The sequence below is a fragment of the Ictidomys tridecemlineatus genome, chromosome 6 (assembly GCF_052094955.1).
Source record: "Ictidomys tridecemlineatus isolate mIctTri1 chromosome 6, mIctTri1.hap1, whole genome shotgun sequence".
NCBI lineage: Eukaryota > Metazoa > Chordata > Mammalia > Rodentia > Sciuridae > Ictidomys > Ictidomys tridecemlineatus.
The window spans coordinates 63000185-63026685 of record NC_135482.1 but is presented as its reverse complement, the minus strand read 5'-3'; the positions used below and the strand labels follow the sequence as shown (position 1 = coordinate 63026685).

General features: G+C 39.3%; 1 protein-coding gene and 1 non-coding gene across 4 annotated transcripts in view; one reads left to right on the top strand and one right to left on the bottom strand.

Moving 5' to 3' along the window:
• Acvr1b (activin A receptor type 1B) overlaps window positions 1-26501 on the top strand; it is a 40785-nt gene that overhangs the window by 2702 nt on the left and 11582 nt on the right. For all 3 annotated transcript variants that reach the window (XM_078014657.1, XM_078014659.1, XM_078014658.1), the window contains 3 exons: window positions 20300-20539; window positions 21278-21526; window positions 24785-25015. In XM_078014657.1, coding sequence (XP_077870783.1) covers window positions 20300-20539; window positions 21278-21526; window positions 24785-25015 — 720 coding nt within the window. The remainder of the gene's footprint in view (window positions 1-20299; window positions 20540-21277; window positions 21527-24784; window positions 25016-26501) is intronic.
• Trnaa-agc (transfer RNA alanine (anticodon AGC)) lies at window positions 8539-8611 on the bottom strand. Its single transcript has one exon. It is a non-coding gene; the product is annotated as a tRNA-Ala (tRNA).

Here is a 26501-nt window from a genome sequence, read left to right as displayed (position 1 = left end):
TAGCAGAAGAACATGACAATCATTTCTTAGGATAAAAGCAACAAAAGAGGCATTTGAGGTTATGATAGGAATATTTTTGAGTTTCTAAAATAATTTTTATTTCAAGCCAAGTCTTGTAATTTTGTTGAATGGATATGGATGTGAGGTACTGTGGAAGTGAACTCCTGTAGAGGAAAAGAGAATCTCTGATAAATTTTGTTGAAACAGCTCCTGGAACAGATGTGATAAAGCAATTAAAATGGCTACTCCTGGTTAAAGGTTAGAAGCAGATGCAGGGAGGAGGTTGGTTTTCTGCCCCAGCACTTTGCTTCCTTACAGGTTGTCCTTGACAAGTAACTTAACCTTTCTGTTACTGCCTCAATTTTCCTCTGAAAAGTCAGAAAAATATTCTGTGTTGCTCTTATTGGGACATTCGTGAGACTGACTTACTGATAGCCAGTTGGCAGGGAGGTATTTTTAGACACAGTTTCTGACTTCAGTGAATAAGCAATGTTGGGTTACTTTTTATTCTATGGGGCAGAATACATACTCTGTGATTGATAGGTGCACCACATGTTACACTGTTAATTTCTTCTTAATTGTGCTTTTTTTGTAGGCTCCTTTCAGATTTCCTCAAGTTAATTTCTGGTTTTGGTAGGCATTTACTTCATAAACCAGGCAGCATACCTGTGCTAATCAAAGACAGTCTGGAGAGAGTGACCTGCTTTAGGCTTTATTGGTTTGGCAATGTTATGCAATTCTGGATATGTTTATGGCACTATGTAAATGTTACATAAGAACATGGAGGCTGAGAGGTGGCCAGAATGGTGACTGTGAACACAGGAAGGTTAGACTGAGGACTTCATCTGAAAGGACCTTGGGAATCTGCAGTCAGTACAAGAAGAAATTGCACTTTATTTTCCTCTAAAAACCTTTTTAGATGATTGTATCTTTCAGGGGGACTGCTGTGTTATAAATAGGTTTATTCTTCACCGGTGAGCTAATTGTAACCTTGCTACCAAAATATGAATCAGTAAACCTGGAGAGGAGGGGACATGCTGCTTCTTTCAGCATGTCCTGTTGAAGCTGCTTGTTGCATTTTGGAACATGAGTTGAATTGCATTGCAGTCTGTTCTCATAATAACTCAGAGGTACAGGGTGTTGAGGTGGAATGGAATTCTCGGTTCACGCACTTTAGATCATCTTTATTTTTGAAGGTTAAATTAGAATATCAGCTTTTTTGTTTTAATTTTGAAATCTTTATTGTTTACTGCTTGATTTTTGCTCAGAGCAGCAGTATTAATTCTGAATCCCACCTCTTTGTGTTGAGTTCTTTGGTTATTAATCTGTTATAGTAGGAGTTGATGTAAGAGGATCTTATCTCATTTTCCTCTCTATTTACAAAAAGAAAATCGAGAGTTCTCTTTCTCATCAGCCCTCTGGTGCTGTCTGTGCTGCAGGCATCCATAGCCTGGACTTAAGGCTGGAACCTTTTAAGTAATCAGCTCTTAGACCCTGTGGTTTCAGGCAGTCAAACTTGGATTTCTCTCACTTTGCCTTATTTCCAGGTTTGAGTACCTGCTGTCTGTTTTTGGACTTCTCAGATTCTCTGTCTCATGTCTGGCTACATCAGCTGGGACTTCATAGGCATCATTTCTGCTCTTGCCTGTTCTGTCTGCCTACTGGCATTCTCCATGGATTGTGGATAAATGGGACACCAAGCAAAAATACTGTTTCAGAGTATCTCTCCTTCTCTTGTTCTAGAGTTGCCAAAGTTTGGTCTAGCTGTGAATTTTCCATCCCAGGTGATCTTATCTACTGTAGATTTCAGAGACAGTGTCACTTCAGGCAATGCTGCTTGTCTTTTCTGTTTTCTTTCTTTCCACCTAACCTTAAACCTTGTTTTGCTAAATATTTTTAATTTAAAATTATGAAAATTACTTTAAATATCATATCACTTCTAATATTTACTAGCTTACATATAGGACATTTGTTTTTTATATTTGATTGGTCATGTGTCAGGAATGGTTTTTGGCATGAGGAAATAATAGAGAAGATGAACAAGAGTCCCTAAATCTCTACTCTTGTGGAATTTAAAATTGCAATAGCAATAAATAAATAAATAAATAAATAAATAAATAAATAAATAAATAAATTAAATTGCAGTGGCTTAGACTGAAAATAAAAAGCAAACACTATTATCAGTCATGAGTATTTATTTATTTATTTATTTATTTATTTTTTGAGAGTGAGAGAGGAGAGAGAGAATTTTTAATATTTATTTTCTAGTTCTCGGCGGATACAGCATCTTTGTTGGTATGTGGTGCTGAGGATCGAACCCGGTCCGCACACATGCCAGGCGAGCGCGCTACTGCTTGAGCCACATCCCCAGCCCAGTCATGAGTATTTAAACAAAAATCAAACAGGATGATATGCTAGAGTATTTCTGGAGCTGCCATTTCATATCTCTCAGTTTCATTGTTTCATCTGTAAGATAGGCTTCATACCATCAAATTTTATTATTTTTGATAGTTATGTTCTATAAAGTGGCTATTAACACTGAATTAGAGAATACCATACACATTGCTCTTAAAGGTAATACAGGGGTAGGTTCCCGCAAGCCTGTGGTCACAACATTTTCATCAAACAATCAATATATAACCTGTTTTTATGTATTTCTATATAAAGACACCCTATTTAATATACAGTTGATTCATTAACATTGAATTAAAAAACAGTACTGTAACTCATGCCTGAACCAAACTCACTTAATACATATACTTTCTCCTTAAGGCACATCACTATCTTCTTGTGCTTAGGAATGCTAGACATTTCAGCACTATACTTGGGAACTATTTTAAATAGCAAAATCATCAACAAAAAGTATGGTACTAAACATACTGCCAAAAGGACATGTGTTTACAGTATGAGAGCTGAAACAAGAAGGCAGAGTGTTGCCTTGTTTGACCTCAGCTGGAAACATGTGTGTTGGGCGGCTCTGTACATGTCCTTGAATGACCAGGAAAGTACCACAAGCATTGATTTTTGGGGTTACAGATACATTTTAGCAAGTAGGCAAATTCACGTATATGGAGTCTGAATAATATTTTGTTAGAGCTATACATGCAAATGTGGTACAGGTAAAATTGCATCTCACAGAATTCCCAGAACTCCTAAATGGTTTCACTGAACCAGAATTTTAATACATAGAGTTAGAAGTCCCATTTCCAGACTGTAAATAAACTAAATAGATAGACATGCATAGTGAGCATCTAATATGGTGACTTAAAGATTCCTTTAACATATTTATTGAGCACCTGCCATATGTCAGGCTCCATTGTAGGTGCTAGGGATACATAGCAGTAAGCCAAAAGAGACAGCTGCCTTCCCTCATGAGGCTTACCATCTGCAAGATGATATAAACAATAAACAAATATAAGATTGATTTGTACCTATCACAGTTCACCTTCTGTTCCTTGCTCCTGCAAGATTTCTGGGATTTTGTGTACACATATCTGTTCCCAATTATTCAGTCCAACACTAGGTTAGGTATTACTGAATAGGTGTTTTACAGATGTAATTAAGGTCCCAATTATTTGACTTTCAGGTAGGGACTCTATTATGATGGGCCTGACCTCCTTGAACTAGCTTGCGCTCGCGCGCTCTCTCTCTCTTTCCTTGAACTAGCTCTTTAAAAACAAATTTCTTAGCTTATTGCAGAAGAGGAAGTCAGAGATGCTCCAGCTGGCTTGGAAATTAGCAGACATCCATGTTATGAACTGCCCTTCCCAATAGGCACGTGGCAGAAAATCATGGGCAGATTCTAGGAGCTAAGTGGTCCCTGAAGAAAATAGAGACCTCAGTTCTTGTTTTGCAAGGCTGTTGATTTTTCCAGCAACCAGTAAGCTTGGAAGAAGACTAATCTTAGATAAGAAAGCAACCCTAGGTGACATTATTCATGCTGCACCTGAACTTCTGACCTATAGAAACTGAATTAGTGAAGAGATGTTCTTTTAAAAAAATATGTGTTTGTGATGGTGATAAGTAAAACAGGAGAGGGGACTATTGAGAAATGTTCCAAATCTCAGGACACCTGAGATCTGGTACCCTTTTGCTGGACCTCACAGATGAAAAGAAGTTCTTTGATTATATGTGACTTTCATCTGCCTATAACCTTTTTCTAGAAAATTGTGTGTTTGGAGGGAGAGGAGATTGTATCTGCTTCAGAGATCAGTTTATAGGTTCTTGGAATGTTTGAGTTGAGTTTTATTTTTTAAGTGGATATTTAAATTAGGAGAACCCCTTTTCTCCAAATTCTCACTCTTTGTCTTGGTATATGTCTGTTACAATTTACAAGATTGAATCAGATCCAGTCAGTGTTCTTTTTTTTTTTTTTAATATGTTTTTAGTTGTTGATGGAGCTTTATTTTTTATTTATTCATTTATATGTGGTGCTGAGAATCGAAGCCAGTGCCTCATGCATGCTGGACAAGCGCTCTACCACTGAGCTACAATCCTAGCCCCCTTTTTTTTTTCTTTTTTGTGTCTGAGGGGGTTGAGGGGGTGGTACTTGGGATTTAACCCGGGATACACTACCTCTGAGTTACATCCCTAAGCCTTTTTAATGTATTTTTAATTTTGAAAAAGGGTCTTCTTAAGTTGTGAGGCTGACATTGAACTTTTGATTCTCCTCCCTTAAGCCTCCTGAGTTGCTGGATTACAGGCATGTGCCACTACATCCAGCTTAGTCTGTGTTCATTTCTGATGTCTAAGACATACATAGATAGCCCTAAGCTGAACGTGGAGAGGAATTCTGAGGTAAGAGTATGTTCTTGCCCTTTTGTGATTTACACACAAATTGACTACTTCTGCTTGTTGGAGTGAATATAAACTATGAAGAGTTCAGACCCTTCTCATTCACTGAAAGTAGTAGTAAAAACATCTAATTTGCTGAATGTTTACTGTGCTTAAGCATTGTGCTTAGTACTTGTGTTGTTTCATTTATTCTATGCAGCTATTCTTTTCTTTTTTCTTTTTGTACCAGGAATTGAAACCAGGAGCACTCAATCACTGACCCACATCTCCAGCCCATGTTTTATTTTTATTTTTAAATTTTGAGATAGGTTCTTGCTAACTTGCTGAGGCTGGCTTTGAACTTGTGATCCTCCTGCCTCAGCCTCCTTTGCCTCTGGGATTACAAGAATGTACCACCACTCTGGTTTTGTGCAGCTATTCTTTGAGGCACCCTTCTCTCTATTTTACAGATAAGGCAGTTGGAGCACACAGAGATTAAGCAGTGGGCTCAAAGTTGGTCCAATTCCAAAGCATGCACTCTAAATTCTGTGCTCCACTGTAGACTATGGTTACTATGAAAATAGTTTTATAACCAAGTAGTCCTTCAGTCTTCCATTTGTTTTAACACTTACTGCTGTATTTAACTTGGGAAAACTCACAATGTCTGATGGTTCCACTGTTTTTATGTGGCTTCTAGGATCAACTCCAGACGCCTTTGCTTGGCATCACAATCTGATCTGGCCCTAGTTAGTCCTTGTCTCTGGCAGGAACCTTGGTATTGTGGTTGTATCTGTCAGTTTACTGTGGAACCAACCCACCCTGTATTTTTCAAGTCCCCTTATCTTTTCTGTTTCTTCTCTCTGGAGTGCTTTCTCTCCCCTTCTCTTCCTAGTTAAATCCAACATCCTTCAGTATGGAACCCTTGTCCTCTTGTGTTGCCCAGTCAATGATTCCAGTGTCCCATCCATATTGGTAGTGGAAGGTCATGTGGTTTATAGTTCTGTTTTCCTTACCTCTACCCACAAAAAGTTGATAGTAGGAACCATTTTATTCTTTATATGACTTTGGCCTATCACAGAGCCTTGCATATTTTAAGCAGTTAATACATTTGTTTAGTTAAATTCATTCCTTTCTTTTCCATCCTCTTAGTAAAATTGTAGGTAGAGTTCCAAACCCATCTTGTGGTAATTTATTCATTTTATATGTGTGTGTGTATTTATACATACATATATAGTTTATATATATATATGTAATAAAAAACTATGTATGTATGTGTGTGTGTATACACACACACACACACACACACACACATATATGTAGTTTTTATCCCATTTGTGAATTACTTGGATCATAACTATCTTCCTGTCTCCCCTCCTTCTTTCCTGTTAATCTACCACCTACCCATTTTATTTCAGCCAAATGAACTTGATCTCAGCCTCATTACTTTCTCAGTCTTGGCTAATTTTTTTTCTTCCTTCGTTGTCCCAGTTGCCAAAACAGTCATTCCTATCCCTTTTCTGACTCAAAACTGTGACATACACTTTTCTCTTTTCTCTCTTCTCATTCATACGATTGTAAATAGGTCAGGAAGAAAATACCAGTGATAAATATTCTCCCCTTCCCTAATAAGCCAGAAGTAAATCTACTTGAATGCAGCAAAGAAAGACAACAGTAATTTTACATGTATATTACAAACTGTAAGTAAAGGACAAAAACCAAGTTACTGGGAGACAGTCTAAATTCAACAACAAATTCTGGACACTTAGGTCACAGGAACATTGGCCACACTTTCTCATAATGATGCCACTCCAATTTTACCTTGACATTCTGAACAGCAGGTGGGCCTTTGCTCCTATGTTCAGGTATTTATAGTTAGTCATAAATTAAATTGCAATGACAGGTCTCCATAGCATAAACATCAAACGTCTCTTTTGAGTGAGAACAAAGCTTTCATTCTCTAGACCTGAGGCTTAGGGTTGAACTTGTTTAAACAGCTCTCTAGGGTTGGGTTTGTCTCCAAGTAGAATGTCAGAAAGGCAGTTTGTAGAATGGGTATACTGTGGAGCTGACTTTACAAACACTTTTCTCTTTTGCAAACTCCCATTTCAGGATCTTTTCCCAGATTGGAATTAAATACCAAACTTATCAAGTGTCTTTTGTTAAATCTGTGAGTTTTGCCCCCCCCATACAAATAACTTCCTTTATTAAGTCAGTACATTCTTTTCATAAGTGCTTTTTTAAAAGCCAGTACATTTTTTCTTCTTCAGGATACCACCAAGTACATGTGTAAAATTTGACTTTATTATAGCTCTTGGGTGTTTGAAAGCCTTTGTTTTGTTTTAATGTATTTTTTAAATCTAATTTTGATGATTGTGAAAAATAAAAAAATAAATAACTTTGGCTTTTTATTTGTTTTTAACCAATAGCATGTGATTGTGTTACTTCTGCAAGATTTTTCTCCTTAGACTAGTTAGAACTTTAGTTCTCAGATACTGCCTTCTCATACTTTCCCCCCAAGAGAACCAAACACTACCTCAATTTTGGGTCAGTTTAGTGCCAGACACCTCTATTTTTTTAACCCAATTCAGGATTTTCATTAAACATTTTGGCAGTTGTCTGGATCAGCAGCTATTAAACACTTATTTTTTGTCTTCTTAAAATAGTGGAGCCCTCTTCTTCCTGCTGCCCCTCTCCCCCTGTCCCGTATTAGGGATTGAAGCTAGGAGTGCTCTACCAATGAGCTAAATCCACAGGACTTTTTATTTTTTATTTTGAGACAGTAAGTTGCTCAGACTGGCCTCATACTTGCTATCCTCCTGCCTCAGCCTCCAGAGTAGCTGGGATTATAGGTGTGTGCCACCACACCAGTCGCAAGTGAAGCACTTAAAAATTAAGGTATCCTCTGCAGTGTTCTATATTGCAGAGCCCTCTTCATCTTTTATTATCAGGTGGAGATTTATTAAGCACAGTGCTATTTACCAGGCACTGTGCTATGGACCAGTTCAGAAAAGAGTGAAAAGAACACTGGTTTCCTCCTTGCACAGTTGAGATTCCTGAGATGTCATGGAGAGCCTAGAGATTTAGGAGGAACATGTTTTTAAAAAACACTGTACCAGGCTGGGGTTGTGGCTCTGACCTAGAATGTGTGAGGCATTGGGTTCAATTCTCTGCACCGCATAGAAATAAATAAAACATAATGGTCCGTCAACAACTAAATAAACAAAAAACCCCACTTTTCTTTCTTGTTTCTTGCTCATGCATGTGTTATGGATTTTTTTGTTTTTGTAATTGAGATTATATTATACATATATGGTTTTGCAAGTGTGGATTTATGGTAGTTTTTAATTGTGATAAACTACATATAACATAATTTACCATTTTAATAATTTTAAAGTGTACAATTCAGTGGCATCAAATACCTTCATAATATGCAAACTGTCAGCATTTTTCATTACTCTGAAAGAGAACCCTGTACCCATTAAGTAGTCACTGTCCCCTCTCACTCCTAACAACCACAAATCTGATTTTTGGATATTTTGTATAAGTGAAATCATGTTATGTGGCTTCTTTCACTTAACATAATGTTTTCAAGGTTCATCTATATTGTAGTATCAGTAGCTTATTTCTTTTTGTGGCTAAATGTATTCCATTTTGTGAATATACCACATGTTGTTCATCCATTCATTATTTGATAGACATTTGGGTTTTTTTTAAATTTTATTAAGTTGTAGATGGACACAATACCTTTATTTTGTTTATTTGTTTATGTGGTTCTGGGAATCGAACCCAGTGCCTCTGGCATGCTAGGCAAGCGCTCTACCACTGAGCCACAACCCCAGCCCCTGTTTTCTACTTTTAGGTTTTTGTGAATAGTGCTGTTAGAATATTCATGAACAAATTTTTGTTTGAACACTTGTTTTCAGTTCTTTTGGATATATACATAGGAGTAGAATTGCTGAGTTATGTGGCAGTTCTATGTTTAACTTATCAAGGAGTCACAAACATTTTTTTTACAATGTATGTTGTGTGTGTGTGTGTGTGTGTGTGTGTATGTGTATGTATGTATGTATGTATGTGTATGTGTGTGGTGCTGGAGATTGAACCCAAGGCCTCACGCATGCCAGGCAAGTACTCTAACACTGAGCCACATCCTGTCATGTTGCTTTTTTTTTTTTTTTTTTTTAGTCTCTACTGGCAATTAGATATCCAGTATCTCTTATGTATATCTACTGGCAATATATAAGAGATATCCAGTATCTCCATCTCTCACCAGTTTTCATTTTCTTATGGCCTTCCTTATAGATGTGAGGTAATAGTTTGTGATTTTGATTTGGCATTTAAATTTGAAATGCTTTTGAGCTGACATTGAACATTTTTTTTCATATGCTTGTTGGCCATTTGTCTTTGGAAAACTGTCAGTTCAAGTCCTTTGCCCAGTTTTTAAATATGGGGGTGGCATACTGGAGACAGAACCCAGGGGCACTTTACTCCCAAACTATATTGCCAGTCCTTTTTATTTATTATCTTGCTTAAGTCCTTGTTAGTTGCTGAGAATAGTGTCAAATTTGTGATACTTTTGCCTCAGCCTCCTGAATTGCTGGAGTTACAGGTATTTGCCACCACATTTGATTTAATTGGGTTGTTTTGGTGTTGAGTTGTAAGAGTCCTTTATTCTGATTACTAGAGCATTATCAGATATATAATTTGGAAATACTTTCTCCCACTTGTTGTCTTTTTACTCTCTTGATATTGTCCATTGATGCACAAAAGTTTTTAATTTTGATGAAGTTCAATTTACCTATTCTTTTGTTGCTTGCGCTTTAAGTGCCATATCTGAGAGAACATTGCCAAATCCAAGGTCATGAAGATTTACCCCTGTTTTCTTCTAAGAGTTTTAGACGTTTTTCACTATAAGTCATATATTTAGGTCATATATTTATGTCTTTGATCTGTTTTGAGTTAAGTAAAGTATGTAAGGTAAGAGTTTGACTTCTTTTTGCAAGTGGCTATCCAGTTGTTGTTCCCTTAGAATGTTCTAGGCACTTGTGATGAAAATCAATTGATTATAGGTGTATGGCTTTAGTTTTGGACTCTCAATTTTCTTCCATTGATCAATATGTCTGTACTTAAGCCAGTACAATAGTGGTTTATAACTGTAGTTTTGTAGTTTAAAATTGAGAAGTATGAGTCTCCAACTTTATTGCCCTGCCCTAAGATTGTTTTGACTATTTAGGATCACTTGCAATTCTATATGAATTTTAGGATCAGCATTTTCATTTCTGCAAAAATGACTATTGAGATTTTAATATGGAGAGAGTGAGTCTCTCTCATATATATACAATTATATTTAATATATTATGTATAATTTAATTTGCTGGTAGACAATTGGGTTTTTAATTTTCTAGCATCGCTCAATTTTGGGGGAAAATTCTTAAAAATACATTAGTATACCTAAGAAACTGGAAATCCTGGAAGAATATACATCAAACCTGATAGTAAATATCTCCGGGGCAGGAATAAAGGGAGTATTCAACCTCTATATTGTATATTCTGTGGTGTTTGATTTTTTTTTTTTTTGTACCAGGGATTGAACACAGGGGCACCCAACCACTTAAGCTATATCCTCAGCCCTTTTTTATGTTTTAATTAGAAACAGAGTCTCACTGAGTTACTTAAGGCCTCACTAAGTTCATGAGGCTGACTTTCAACTTGAGATCCTCCTGCCTCACCCTCCTGAGCTGCTGGGAATACACACGCCACCATGCCTTTTTTGATTTTTTTTTTTTTTCCTTTTGCGGTTGCCACTCCTGTTCCTAATAGGCTATTCTTCCAGGAGCTGCAGCCTGTTACCACTACTGTTTATACCACACCTTGAACTTTTTTTTCTTTTTTTAACAAAGGGAATTTATAAGCCAAAAAGTAAAAACAAGAGAACAACCTAGTAAAGTGAAAGTGTATAAAAGAATCAAAATCTAGGGGCTAGGATTGTGGCTCAGCAGTGGAGTGCTCACCTAGCACGTGTGAGGCACTGGGTTCAATCCTCAGCACCACATACAAATAAATAAATAAAATAAAGGTATTATCCAACTACAACTAACTAACTAAATAAATATATATATATATATATTTAAAAAAAGAATCAAAATCTAGTATTCAGTATTCATAATAGCATTAGTAATGTTTATGGTGACTGGACTTCCTACTAAGTAGAATTCATTTACTTCCTTACCAAGTAAATGCAACATTAGAAAGTTTAGTATTAAGCAAGGGGCTTTGACGTACAGCGTTAGAAAGGCTTAGTCAGAGACCAGGTAGGAGGACACCCCGTAGTTGGAGAGATTAAGATAGCAGATTTGTGGGGAGAATGGGCCTGCATAAAAGTCCAGCAGCTTGACTAGATAAAGACAGTATGGCCTGAGATCTCTCAGTGAGATCTTTCCCTTATGTGTTATAGTTGGTCTAGGAGGGATATGTTGCAGACCACTTGACCAGGATAATGAAATTGGAGAAGGCACAGAATTAGGTCAGACATAAATGATTGCAGACTTTAATTATCCAGACAGAACAAGAGAGGAACATAGCCATCTTAAGAACCCATCTTGGGCTGGGGATGTGGCTCAAGCGGTGGCGAGCTCGCCTGGCATGTGTGCGGCCCTGGTTCGATCCTCAGCACCTCATACAAACAAAGATGTTGTGTCCGCCGAAAACTAAAAAATAAATATTAAAATTCTCTCTTTCCCTCTCCCTCCCTCTCTCTCTCTCTCTTTAAAAAAAAAAAAAAAAAAAGACTGACTTTCCTTCACACTGTCCTTTCTTAAAAAAAAAAAAAAAAAGAATCCATCTTTAGGATAGGCAGTCTTAGAATTACCAAGAAAATACACTGAAGCTGATCTTGATCTTGAGTGTTGAATGAAATTTAGTACAGAAGTAATTGCAGGTAGTCTAGTAGAGGGAGTGCTTAGCTTAGTCTTTCCTAGACAAAGAATGAATATGTGTCAAAGACTGCCTGTTGGAATTGGAGGGGGAAAGTGTTGAGGCAACAGAATACTTATCCAGGGCCTGGAAAAGATAAAGAAAAAAAACTTTAAAAAAAGAAAAAAAAAACTGGGCATGAGAGCACACATGGGTTTGAGAGACAGGAGGATTTTAAGTTTGAGGCCTGTGTGTGCAATTTAGACCCTGTTTGAAAATAAGAAATTTTTAAAAAGGATTGGGGATGTAGCTGAGTTATGGAATGCCGCTACGTTCAATTTCTAGTACCACCAAAAAGAAAGAAAGAAAAAAAAAGATGGGAACTAATATTACATTATAAAAGGAGACAGCTGAAAGTTTTCTGCTTTATGGGTGTTCTAGTTAAATATTTGAACCTGAATCAAATCAAAACCCAGATCTAGCTCTTAGCTTATAGAAAATACACATTTGTAACAACATATCAAAATAGATTCTACTGTCATGTGTAAATAAAAAGAACAAATAAAAATAAATGTTTTAAAAATAGAAAATACAGAGAAGAGAGCTACTTGTAAAATGGCATCACAGGGAGTCAACAACATCCAGAATGTGGGAAATGCAGACAAATAGTCTGGTTTCTTAACAAACAATTTTTAAAGAAAAATAACAACAGCAGGAAGATCTATAGATTAAAAAAGGGTTAACAGACTTTTCAGCCAAGGACAGTGAAAAGATCTATTTGGATCCAGATTTGAACAAACCAACTGTTAAAAACCTTTTTTTTTTTTTTTTTTTGAGACAATAGAGGATGTTTGAACATTGATTGGATTTTTAACTTTTTTTTTTCATTTTGTTGATGCATTATAGTTGTATGCACTGATGGGCTTTGTTGTTACATATGCACAATATAATTTGGCCATATCTCTCCCCAGCATTCTCCCTTCCCTCTCTTCAACCCTTTGTCCCTTTCCTCTACTGATCTCCCTTTGATTTTTTAGGAGATCCACCCCCACCTTTGTTTTCTTTTTTTTTTCTCTCTCTCTAGTTTCCACATGTGAGAGAAAACATAGGACCCTTGACCACCTGAGTTTGACTTATTTCATTTAACATGATGATCTCTAGTTCCATCCATTTCTTGCAACTGCCATAATTTCATTTTTCTTTATGGCTATGTAAAATTCCTTTGTGTATACATGCCATGTTTTCTTTATCCATTCATCCATCGATGGACATCTAGGCTAGTTCCATAGTTTGGCTGTTATGAATTGTGCTGCTGTAAACATGGGTATGCAGGTATCACTGTTGTAAGATGCCTTTAATTCTTCAGGGTAAATACTGAGAGTGGTATAGCTGGGTAATACAATGATTGCATGCCTAGTGCATCTATATCTTCTATTCCATATATATTTGTTGGCCATTTGTATTTCTTCTTTTGACAAGTGTCTGTTTAATTCATTTGTCCATTTATTAATTGGGTTATTTGATTTTTGGTGTCAAGTTTTTTGAGCTCTTTATGTATTCTAGATATTAATCCTCTGTCAGAAGAGTAACTAGCAAAGATTTTCTCCCATTCTGTGGGTTCTCTCTTCACATTCCTAATTGTTTCCTTTGCTGTGCAGAAGCTTTTTAATTTGATGCTGTCCCATTTATTAACTCTTGGCATTATTTCCCGAGCTTTAGGGGAAAGTCATTGAGAAAGTCATTGCCTGTGCCTAAAAGCTGGAGTCTTGAGCTTACCTTTTCAGCATAGTTTCTGGTCTAATTCTAAGGTCTTTTATCCATTTTGAGTTGATTTTTGTGCAGGGTGAGAGATAGGGTCTAATTTCATTCTTCTACAAATATCCTTGATTGGATATTTGATAATATTGAGGCTGTTTTCATTATTTTATGATACTCTGGGAAACTGAGTAGTTCAAAATATAACTTGCTGAGGATTCCAACATCAATAACAAAAAATTAAAGAACAGTTGGGGTATATCTAGCATTTAATGTACACTTAATTGTATAGGCACTTTGCTAAGAGCTTTGTTTAATGATTATCTTATTCTCAGAGCCCCACACCCCACACCCCCCACCATGAAATAGATTCTGTTGTTATCCCCATTTTATAATTGGATAGATAAAGCCAGCAAGCTTAAGAAACTTGCCCCATATTGTTCGGGTAACAGCGATAAAGTCAGGATTCAAACTGAGACTCTGTGACCTCAGGGCCCAAGTTGTTGATAGGTATGCAATTATGTCTCCCTGAAGGTGCTATCAGTGATACAGAGGAAACAAAAGAATTATATTCCCCATTTTTTATTGAGATGCATGCTATGAAAATATGCATCCCCAAATTCTTTCAAAGTGGATAAGTATAGTTATATACCCCTCAAAGTAGTTTAAAAATTAAATCCAATCTTATAAAGTTCATTGTTGGTTTGTGATAAATGTTACTTTGTTCTGAATTTAAGTAGTCAGACAGGATGTTTTAGACCTAAAGAAGTAGGTCTTTGTGGCAGTCTCCTAAATGATTGCATTTATATCTTCTATTCCACATGTTCTTACAATGTGATTTTAACATTCCCTCCACCAACAGATGGGTCTACCCCTGCCCCCTTGAATTTGGATGGAGGCATGACTACTTCAGCGTCAAGTACATGATGGACACTATGCTCTCTGACTTCTCTTTTGCGGTGCTGGGGATCAAACCAGAACCTCAGTCATGCTAGGCAAGGGCTGTACCACAGAGCTACATCCCCAGCTGTACTCTGTGACTTCTAAGGCTGGGCCATTAAAAGGATACAATTATTGCCTTGCTCACTCCTTTTTGAAACTTGCTTGGTGAAAACTGGCTATCAAGCCTAAGGTAGCCTATTCACAGAAGCTATTTGGAGAGGGCCACATAAAGAGGAGCCAAGACCCCTAGCCAACAACCAGCATCACCTACCTACTAACATGTGGGAGGTGGTGAGCCTTCAGATGATCCCAGCCCCCAGCCTTGGAGTTTTCTATCTGAAACCCAGGACTTTGTAGAGGCAAACAGTCCCTGCTTTGTTCTGCCCAAATTTTTGGCCCTCAGAATCCATGTTCAGAATAAATAGTGTTTTATATCACAAATTTTGTGGGTAATTTGTTACACGGCCATAGTAGCTGGAACAACATTCTTTCTTCTTTCAGACCTTAATGGATGAATGGCCATTTTTTAAAAAAATATTTTTTAGTTGTTGCTGGACCTTTATTTTATTTGTATGTGGTGCTGAGAATCAAACCCAGTGCCTCACATATGCTAGGCAAGCGCTTTTCCACTGAGCCACAGCCCAGCCCTGAATGGCTATTTTTTCAGCAAATATTTAGTGTGTGCCTACTCGAATTCAACCTTGTAGACACAAAGGCGAATGGAACAGTCTGTTTCATTAAATGGCACCTCAGCCAGAAGACTGTTAGAGTGACCTGTTTTTCCTCTGTAAAGAGTTTTCCAAGGAGGCCCTGGTTGCTATACTTGTGGGTTCCATAATAAAAGTCAGGATCATAGGCTAGGGATGTAGCTTAGTGGTGGAATGCTTGCCTATCATGCGTGAGCCCAATATCCAGCACTGCAAAAAGGGGAAGGGGCATTGAATCCAAGAAAAATTACCCACTGGAAGGGAAGTGGCATTGTGGTTTTCTAAGGCCCATAGTTTGGGACTTTTTAAAAGGAGCTAAGTATACATATGAACAAAGCAAAATTAAGAGACTTAATTTGAATGGGAAAAACTTAATAAGGTCTGTACAAGGTGGTTATTTTGAAATCACCAAGGGATCAAAGGAACTTCACTCTGTATAAAACACTGTCTTTTAAAGATAGGGATGAATAGGCGTGGTAGTGCATACCTTAGTCCAATATACTTGGGGATCTGAGGCCGGAGGATCTCTTGAGTCTAGGAGTTTGCGATCAGCATGGGCAACTTAGCACGACTCTGTATCAAAAAAAAAAAAAGGGCTGGTGTATGTGTGTGTAGAATGGCACTTCTAGTTATTAATGTGCATTAAGGAATTCATGGTGAAATAAATACCTCTGCTTTCTTGGACTGTAACATGCCAAATCCCTGGAGGTAAACTGCAGGAAGACTTGGTGAGGCTTTTTGGTCAGAAAACCCTGAGTGGATTTGACATAGTGATGGTAAGAATGCCTTTAGTTGATGTCAGTAATATTTGCAGAATGATGTGTCCTACTTCTGATGATGTTTGTAGTACAGTGATGGCCCTGAAAAGTTAGGGGTGCTGGACATTGCCAGAAGGTACATTGTAGGATGCTGTGTGGACTTGGGGCCTAGAGACCTGAGTTGGAGTTGTGGCTCCATCGTTTACTTGTTTATCATTTGTGAGTTCCTTATCTTCTTGGCTTTACTACCCATAAAGTGGAACAGCTACCCTACCTCAGCTCTTGTGAACGCCTGTGGGGATCACATGAGAGAATGAAGGTGAAAACTCTTAAAAAGTAATGCAGTCTATGCAGTGTGTTCTTATGGGAAACAAAACTGAAAACATCACACCCTAATATAAAACTAGTATTACTGGGGCTGAAATCAAATTTGTGGTCTTTGTTCTTTCCCAGAGAAGCCAGGGATGGATTTGTAGGTCAATGGTAGAGTACTTGCGAGTGCCTGAAGTCCTGGGAACCATCCCTGGCACCACAAAAACAAGCCCAGTGCAGTAATCATCAGGTTAAAAAGACTACTAAAAGGACTACACAAGCAAATACATACCTAAAGTTCTCCTTATTCCACAACCAAAGTGTTATGTATGAGAAATGACAGTTTGGAAAACTAAATCACAGAAGAGACACTGAATCACTCAAGCCTGTGTGGGGATCCTGAGAGTTCCCAGCTGGGCCAAAGACCTGCCCAGTGCCCTCCTCTCTTTGGAGGCCTATGCGAAGCTTGATGGAGTTTGCCCAAGTTGGGACTTGTCTGCCTTCTCAAAACACAGCCTGTCTCATGAATCAAATTTGCATTTACATCCTACCACAAACCACCTTCTAATCATACTTAGGAACCATGTTCAAATTCTGCCAAGGTGGTTTTGTGTTGAATTCAGGTTTGACTAATAAACTTGCTAATAACAGAAGTCTACCCTACCTGGACTCTTGTTCTGACCACTTTTTTGTTTACATTTTGAGTGATTTAGTGACACTTCTGTGATTTAGTTTTCTCACATGTAACACTTTGTGGAATAAGGAGAATTTTAGGTATGCACTTGCTTATATACATGCAGACTTTTTAACCTGATGAGTCATTGTGAAACATTGTAAGGGTCTGTTATCATTCGTACACACTTGACTTTTCAAAGGGAATTAGATTTAGGTTTGTGATTTAGTGTACTAAATTTACAGTAAATTCAGATATGTTTATAATTTTATTATCACTTATTTTGTTTCAGTGAATAATATTAACAGAAGACTGGCCAAAATGTCTGTCTTAAAGACATTTAGGAAAAGGTATATAAAACAGCAGAATTGTTCAGTGTTGGATCAATGATCCAAACAGTGTGAATTAAAAAACAAAACTAAATCTAGATTGAGCTGGAAAGGATTTTGGAGGTCATCTAGTTCAGTTCCTTCTTTCTGGTTAATCATGAGGAAAATGAGGTTCAGAGAGGTTAAATGACTTGCCCAAAGCCACGCGACTAGTTACCCACAGCACATAGACTTGAATAGCTTCTTGCCGAGACCTTGCTGTAACTTTCCACTTCCTAATCAGTGGTTCAAGAGAAACATTTTATTTTGTATGGTTGTTTATTTTTATTTTTTAGGTTTTACATTCAGAAGAGGGATTCATATTTATTGAGTACCTACTATTAAGTGTTTTTATGTTGTTTCATGTAATTCTTACACAGTACTGTGAAGAGTTATTAATAGTCCCACTATACAGATTGAGCACAAAAGAAACTAGTGCAGTAAACTTGCTCAAGGTCATGTGATTAACACAAGTGCTGACATTTGAGCTTTAGGTCTTTATGACCTGTTCTGCTGTGATACCCACTGTGGCTCCTAGTGATGTAAATTCAGACCTTTTCCTGGGTGTGGGCAATAGTGATGGTTATCATAAAAGTTTATCTGTTCAGAGTGTACATAGATGTACATAGATATGTGTAGAGCAAGTATTTCTCAAGGTACCCACAGCACTTAGCAGAATTTGACTAATCTCCCTACCATCTCTGTAAGAAAAAATGTGTTCTGGTTGGACAGTTGAGATCCAGATAGGCTTAGGGACTCACCCAGTTCCCTTATCATCAGCCCCTGGGGCCCAGCCTCCGGTTCCGTTCTCAGTCCCTGTTAGCATAGATTTCACCACTTTTGCTCTTTCCTGTCTTACACCAAGATTGTTTAAGTACTTCCCAAAAATAATGAGCCACGTGTGGGTGTGTTCATTCTCCAGAATGAATCACTGTGAAAGAGGCCATGAACCAACAAAAGGAGAATAAATATCTGGAATCAGAGAGATTTCTGACTGCTCTGCTACACTAATTGATGGACTCTGAAGTGAGCTCTTTTTAAACAGGCTACTGTGGGTTTGGCCTTGTGTGTCTCACCCTGCTCAGAATAGTCCTCTCTTGAAGTTGTTAATTTTCCCTTTCTTGCCTCCCGAAATAGCTCCAATGCTGTTCTCTTTGCTGGACATCACAGCATATATACTGAGAAGCATGCTCCTTACAGGGACCCCTCACTCCTGAATGTACACAGGGGTGTCAGGGGGAGATGAACTTTGTTGGAAGCAGGATTCCAGTGGGGTAAAAGAGAGTTGGACCAAGTATTCTGAGAGTTATAAAAGTTTAAATTACCAAAAGAATAAAAGAACAAATAAGGGCATTTGGGAAAAAAAAAAATGAGAAGGCCCTTAGTCTTTTTTGTGACTACCAGGGTTTAAATTGAAATTTAGGAGAAATTTGCTTTTAAAATTCTTTTTATGATTTGGATCCTGTTCTTACAAATACCTACTTTAAACTTCATGCCTTTAAGAACCAACACTACCTACGCTCTTTAGCAGGTAGCAACATGTTTTGGAATTTCTCCCAGAAGATAGGGATCTGATCAAAGGTTGTAAAAAAAAATACAACAGACTGGGCAGTGAGGTCAACCCTATCTGTGTACCTGCTGGTGCTGCCTCTCCTCAGTTTCCTCGAGTGGGAACAACAAGGGATTCTCTCATTTATAGAAAGCCTGCAGCAGGAGGGGTTAGACACTGAGACATTTAGAATCTGTCTTTGCATTTGAAAAGACAAGAGATGTCTTCTAGAGTATTGGAGAAAGACACAGAGATAGATTCTTTACAGCCTAAATGGAGTTAGGCCAGTGTGGCTTTTTGTGGGACCAGTTGCAAATGTCTCTCCTCCAGAGACCTTGGAGTGCAAGTCTTCCCCCTGAGTACCCAGACAGTGCTTATTGAATGTGCCACCTGGGACTTGATGGGCCTCCCCTCCAAGCACTGATGGATGAGTACCTTTCTCAGCACTGCGCGTCCCAGCCTTAGTGTTGTAGTGACCAAAGCCACATGTCTGCCCATTCCAAGAGGTCAGGGCTAGGTTAGGCTCATGGGAGACAGTGTTGGAAGAACCAACTGCTGCTGTCTGAGCTATTCTTGTTAGTCAGATAAATAAAGAATTGCAGATTCCAGGGCTGCAGAACAGGCTTTCAGAGGCGCCAAATTCATTTACAGTAATTTCCTGTCAGTGGCACACACTTAGCATGATACACACCTAGCAAAACTGATTAGTCACAGAGGTGATCATGTACACGGCCTCTTTGGGGGAAAACAACAAAAAAAAAAAACTGTAAGTGCTGTCCAGGGGCCTTTCAGAATGGGTTAAATTTATTGAGCACCTTTTAGGCATTATCTCATTTAGTCCTCATAATAACTTTGTGAGGTAGGCACTAAAATTCTCCTCTTTGGAAGACATTCTTTTTGGCCCTCATGAGAGGGACACCTGACATAGACTAAAGAGAAGAAACAGTGATGGAATGGTCAGGGGAAGCTTTTCAAAGGAAGTGGTGTTTGAGCAGAATTTTGAAGGCTTTTCGAAAGCAGGAAAAAAAAAAAGCTTTGCAGGAGAATGTGTGAGAGTGTGCGCACTACATTCAGGAAGCTGTAGGCGTGCCTCATGCCTGAGAGAGGAGATGGCTTGATTCTGGCTCCAAGGAACCCTGAGGTGGTTTTACATGGAAAAAGAGAGAGAGAGAGAGAAGAGAGAGAGAGAGAGAGAGAGAGAGAGAGTGTGTGTGTGTGTGTCTGTGTGTGTGTGTAGGGGGGTGCCTCCTATCTTCTGTAGGAGAGATTCTATCCTCTCTGCAGGCCATCTTGGTTTGAATGAGAAGGTGGTTCCTCTGTCTCTCACAGGCATGGAATAGATCATTGAGAGGAATGGTGGGGTTCATCAGGCTTTATCTGTGAGCTGAAAAGGGTTGTGCTCCAGTTGAAGATATCTTTCTGGCCCCATCTCCATAAAAGTTTCTGTTTTGGAGCTTGAAGTATGCTAAGGGATTATATTCTAAATCTGGAAAAGGACCTGGAAAAGACCTCATTGTTGCTTTCAATGTCTACTCCCAAATCCCCTGCAGCTCTGCTATGTGCATGCACCAGCTGCCTACAGGCCAACTACACGTGTGAAACAGATGGGGCCTGCATGGTTTCCATCTTCAACCTGGATGGGATGGAGCACCATGTGCGTACCTGCATCCCCAAAGTGGAGCTGGTCCCTGCCGGGAAGCCCTTCTACTGCCTGAGCTCAGAGGATCTGCGCAACACCCACTGCTGCTATACTGACTTCTGCAACAAGATCGACCTGAGGGTGCCCAGTGGTAAGTGCATGTCCTTGTCAGACTATTGGCTCATCTTGGAGGTAGCGCACCTCCTCCTTCCATTTTCTGTGCTTTTCCCCCCTCCCTTGCCTTTTGAATGCTCCCTGAGATGACAAGGAATGGCATTCCTCTCAAGTTAGGTTTATAGATTGAGAATGAGAGAGGCAAATTTTCAAGTAAGTCCCAGAAGTGAGATCTGCATTTTGGATAGTGGCTGAACAGCGATGGGCAGCAGAGCCAGGCAGGAATCCCCACAGAGGATGTGGGACTGATCTGGAAAGAAATGGCACCAGAGCCTTGTGAAGGGGTCTGCTCTAGGAAGGGAGATGGGCAGATGTGAAGAGGGGCTAGAATTAGGAAAGGGTGGTGATCACAAAGTCTGCCATTTAGAAGGTATCACCAGGCAGATCCAAGGAGGAGAGATGCTGGAGCAGAGCCTAAAGGAGAGTGGAAACTGGCATTTATCTTGGAGGCTAAGGTGGGACCCTGACATGCTGTGAAGTTCCAAAGTGGGTTTGGTTTGACCATAGAAGGGACAATTCAACCAAAGAAGTTGGCATCGAGAGAATATAAGTAGATAGACAAGCCCAGTAAGACCAGAGAGAGATCAAAGGAATTTTAAAAACTTAAAACCTTGAGGGGGAAGGGCCCTTTCTCACTTGGAGGCAGTGTTGGAGATAAGTAAGGCCACAGCGTTCCCTTGTTTTTACTCTGTGTTCCTTCTCTTGTTTGACCCAGGTCACCTCAAGGAGCCTGAGCACCCTTCCGTGTGGGGCCCTGTGGAGCTGGTAGGCATTATTGCTGGCCCAGTCTTCCTTCTGTTTCTCATCATCATCATTGTTTTCCTTGTTATTAACTATCATCAGCGTGTCTATCACAACCGCCAGAGACTGGACATGGAAGATCCCTCATGTGAGATGTGTCTTTCCAAAGACAAGACGCTTCAGGATCTTGTCTACGATCTCTCCACATCAGGGTCTGGCTCAGGTACTGAGTTCTGTAGGCGCTGTGTCTGTTGGCCCTCATGACTGTTTCCCAGCAGGAGAGTGTGTGTGAGGAAGGCCGGAGCCCTGTGCTTGTTTCTACTAGCACTGAGTCATTTGGTTTCATAATTTCCCTTTTTTTGGAGTCTGACGTGTAATAAGATATGATAATGGGTTCACAGAAAATCTTTTATACCCTGGGATTCCAAAGGATAAGTGCAAAACTCATTGGAGAAACCCTGCCTCCCTTCTTCTAGTCTTGTACCCATACATCTATTAAAATTCAGCTGGTTCCACCTGAGCAGTGGAGTGCTCAATTGAAGGGCCCCTTTTGAGAAACAGGAGTGTGCTGGATTTCTGTGAGGTGGTGACAGCTAATCATTGATCTCTGAGCAACCACAAGGGGAGTTTAAGGACATTGAGTAAAGCTAGAGTTGGGATTTGGTGAATCATTGACTTGTACCATTGCCCAAGGGTTTTTTGGAGGGGGTTACCATAAAAGCAGTTTGGGCTTCCAGCAGAGCATCAGCTCCATTTCCTGTAGTGCCTGTTGTTGACCAAGTCTTTCTTAGATGGGGACGATGAACCCAACGCTGGACCTTGGCATGAGACCAGAATTTTGGATGGAGGGAATTGAGGTTATTCAGGTCTTGGGGCATAGCTCAGCAATTAGATGGGAACATGACTACAAAAGACTTTTTTTTTTTTTGGTAATGAAAATAAACTGTTACTTTAGTCATAATGATATTCCATTCTTCCAAAAAACAACAATAACAACTCAGCCTTGGAGATCAGCATTGCTGTTCTAGTTAGAACACACAGAATCATATTTGTGAAAATGTTTTTATGTTTCCTTACCATGGGACATGCTATGTTCTGTAGGGAAATTATGCCATCCATCATGGCCAGACATTCCTTCTTGAACACAGGAATACTTTGAGCTGTGACATCTCCTGAATTTCAGTGGTTTCGCTTTTATTAAGCTCGGCAGTAGAGAGCACCAAAATGATGGATATATTTAAAAGCTCCTTATTTTTAGAAACAGAGAAAATACATAGCTGTTCTTTGCTAAAAGAGGTGGGGCAGTGGTTAGACCTGCCTGGTTGATTCTGTGACTTGACTTGCTCTTGGAGGACCGTGGCTTGAGTGTTCCAGAGTGTTTCAGATCCAGGACCAGCTGAGGCTAGTGAGGCATGGTGTTTATTTACTTATCTGGAGTAAAATGGTTATGACTATTTCTCTCTGGGTGGTTTAGTCCTTTCCCAGGACAGAAGGTAAAGAACTTCCAAGGTGTTGGATTTTTTATTTATGTTTATTTTTTTTAGTTATAGGTAGGCACAATATCTTTATTTTATTATTTTATTTTTATGTGGTGCTGAGGATTGAACCCAGTGCCTCATACATGCTAGGCTGAGCCCCAGCCCCAGCCTCATGTTGGATTTTTTAATAATGTGGTTTTTGAAGTCCAATGTGGTTTTTGAAGTCCATGCTGCTTATGTTACTTGCAGTTCATTTTAACAAATGTATGCTGAATACCTTCTGGGAACAAAGATTTAAAAAAAAAAAAAAAAGACTGATCCAGGATTGGATAGAAGAGACAGGGATTATGGGTAAAAATCTTAAAGAGGAGATGTAGTTAAAGGAGTTGGAATTTTTAAGAAAGGGGAGAGAATATTCTGGGCCAAGGAAAACACCTTGAATGAAAGGACAAAAAGACATGAAAGTTTATAGTATGTATGTTTAAGGACTTAGGATAAGAAGGCCAGCATGGTGTGTCCCGGCTAGGTGGCTGAGGAAAGACAGGCTAGCCCGGGTGTGAAGGATCTTAGGAGCCATACTTCATCTTAGAGATAAGAGGCATCTACTGAAAGTTTTCACTTGGGAAAATGTTCATATTTTTTTCCTTTGAAAGGAATTCTGACAGTGATGTGGAGGATGAATTTGTTCATTTACCAACCTCCTGTGAGGAAGGGTGGGGTGAGGCAGGGCTGTGTGTGGGTGTGTAGGGCAAGAGCAGGGTGCGATGAAGGCAGAAAGACCAGTTGGAAGTCTTTTAAAAGAAGGGCCAACTGGGTATGGTGCTCCACACCTGTAGTTCCAGTGATTCTGAAGGCTGAGGCAAGAGGATGGCAAGTTTGAAGCCAGCCTCAGACACTTAGTGAGACCCTGTCTCAAAATTAACAAAAATAAATAAATAAAGGGAGGGAGAGAGGGGCTGGGGATGAGGCTCCGTGGTAAAGCGTCCATGGGTTCGATCCCCAGTATATAAGTAAATGAATGAATGGCTGGAGTAGCACAGGGGATGGAAAGGAAGGAAGGGTCCAATTTGAGAAACATTTTGGTGGTTCTTTATTGTTGTAGTTGAAAGCATGGACTATGTCCTGGATTTTAATCCCTGCTTTGTCACTTTTGCTTGTATGAATTTGGATGAGTTACATAATGTTCCTTTCTGAGTCTTATTCTTCATTTTCTCATCTGCAAAATGGGAATAATAATACTTACTGTACAGGTGGTTGTGAGGAAATGAGACAATTTATGTAGGTCTTTAGCATAGAGCTTCATGCATAGTAAGCACAGCAAACAGTAGTTCACATGCATCAAACTGGGGATAAATAACAGTTATTATTGATTGTGGGAAGGAGTGAGAGTTTGAGTCAGTTGTGATGGGAATGGTGATTGGATAGATAGAGAGATAGTGTATGAATCAAATGAAGCAGTAAAAAATCAGTAAAATTAATCTTAAAATTAGTATGGATAGTCTTCCATCTCTGACTGGATTCTACCTATGAGCAGAACGTTGATCTCAGACTGCCTGGGCTTTCATTAGCCACACACCACTGCCCCCTAGTGGCTGATGAGCAGAGCGGCTCTGGGTCCTTAAGTCCTGACTTTCATCTTTTTCTGGTTCCATCAGAATAAAGCAGATCCGTGGGTAGGTTGGCCCACAGGTGGCTGGATACAGAGTTGTTAAATCTGGTCAAACACTTACATTCAAATCCATTATCCAGACTAACTAGAGGAGAAATTGCTTTACTAAAGAATAGCTAATCATAGGCATTTCTCTTTTTGTTCACTCACTTCCAATTTCTGTCTGGCTCAGCCTGTCAGTAGAGTCACTAGACATGGTGCAGGGGCTCATGGAGCTTTCCATGTTAAAGGACGGGGTAGAATGGAGGACCTTTTCAGGATAGCAGTGAGTGTGGAAATTCCAAAGTTTAGCAAATTTGTAATGTCTGATTTCTTTCTGTTCTTTGATTCACAGGGTTACCTCTCTTTGTCCAGCGCACAGTGGCCCGCACCATTGTTTTACAGGAGATTATCGGCAAAGGCCGGTTTGGGGAAGTATGGCGTGGCCGCTGGAGGGGTGGTGATGTAGCTGTAAAAATTTTCTCTTCTCGTGAAGAACGGTCTTGGTTCCGGGAAGCCGAGATATACCAGACAGTCATGTTGCGGCATGAAAACATCCTTGGATTTATTGCTGCTGACAATAAAGGTAAAGGGCTTGGCTGGGGATACAGGTAGGGCATCCCAAAGTCAACAAGATTCTTCAATGAAGGGATAGCTGGAGAAATTGAATTGCTCTTTGCTTCTAAGTTATTGCCCATAAAAGAGAGTCTGAATAAGGTCATAGTTTTCAAATGCTTCAAGATGTAGAACCTTTTATTCCATGAAAAACTTACATAGAAACCCAAGTTATTGAGCAGATAAACAAAATACACACCCTCACTTTACCTGCTAGGTTTCTCTTCTTTGCTTTTTATTTTTTGTTTGATACTGGAGATTGAACCCAGAGGTGCTTAACCACTAAGACACATCCCCAGCCCTTTTTATTTTGAGACAAGGACAGGTCTCTAAGTTGCTGAGGCTGGCTTTGAACTTTTAATCCGCCTCTTCAGCCTCCCAAACCACTGGGATTACAAGCATGCACCACTGCACCTGGTTTGGTTTCTTTTCTTGACATTCTCCAAAACCCACCTCTAGTGTAGTCTCTGTAGGAGCTCCACTGTGTGTGTGTGTGTGTGTGTGTGTGTGTGTGTGTGTGTATGTATGTGTGTATGAAGCATGGTGTTTACTTACTTATCTGGAGTTAAAAATATATATTTATTTATTTATTTAACCAAGATAGACACAGTACCTTTATTTTATTTCTTTATTTTTATGTAATGCTGAGAATTGAACCCAGTGCCTTACACATGTCAAGCAAGCGCTTTACCATTGAGCTACAACTTCAGCCCCACTAAGTCTATTGGAAAATTGCTAGAATGAGGAATTGTGGTCTCACCCCTGCTAGGAAAGGATAACCATAGAAAAGTAATAAGTCCATGTTCTGTGACATACTAGCATTATATATACTTGTAGTGGAGCAGCCACTAAAGAACAAAGATCTGCCTGTACCCAAAATGTCACCTAGTAGCTTTTTTGGCTTTTGACTTGACTCTTACCTGAGGTCCCTTATTTTCTCCCCCTCTCCTCCTTTCTTGCTTTAGTTTTGAGTCTCATGCATGTGCCCAGGTACATCCCTATTTTTGAGGACCTCACTGACTAGTAAACTTACAATTGATTATAGGACGCAACCCAAGGCTGTGCTAGTGAGCACACATTGGAGGTGAGTCACAATTAAGCTTGATTGAGTGAAAGGTGGCAGGAATTGGCCAGGAAGAAATATCAGTAGGGAGGGCTCTGAAGACATGTGCAGAGATGAAGTGTGTTGTACGCTGCACATAACTTGGAATGGCTATGTTGCTGCAAAAGACTGGTGGAGAAGTAAGCAAAGGCTAGGTTATAATGGGCCTTTTTGAGAAGATTCTGTTTTATTGAAAGTTAAGTGTAGTAACTGGAATCTTATTCATTAAAATCAGTAGCATTTATTAACCACTGTGGGCCAGGACCTCTGCCAACTGCTCAGATCATCACATATAAACACAAGAGAGTTTCTGCCCTCACAGAGCTCACAGAAGGAGAGGAGCATTCACCTGGCA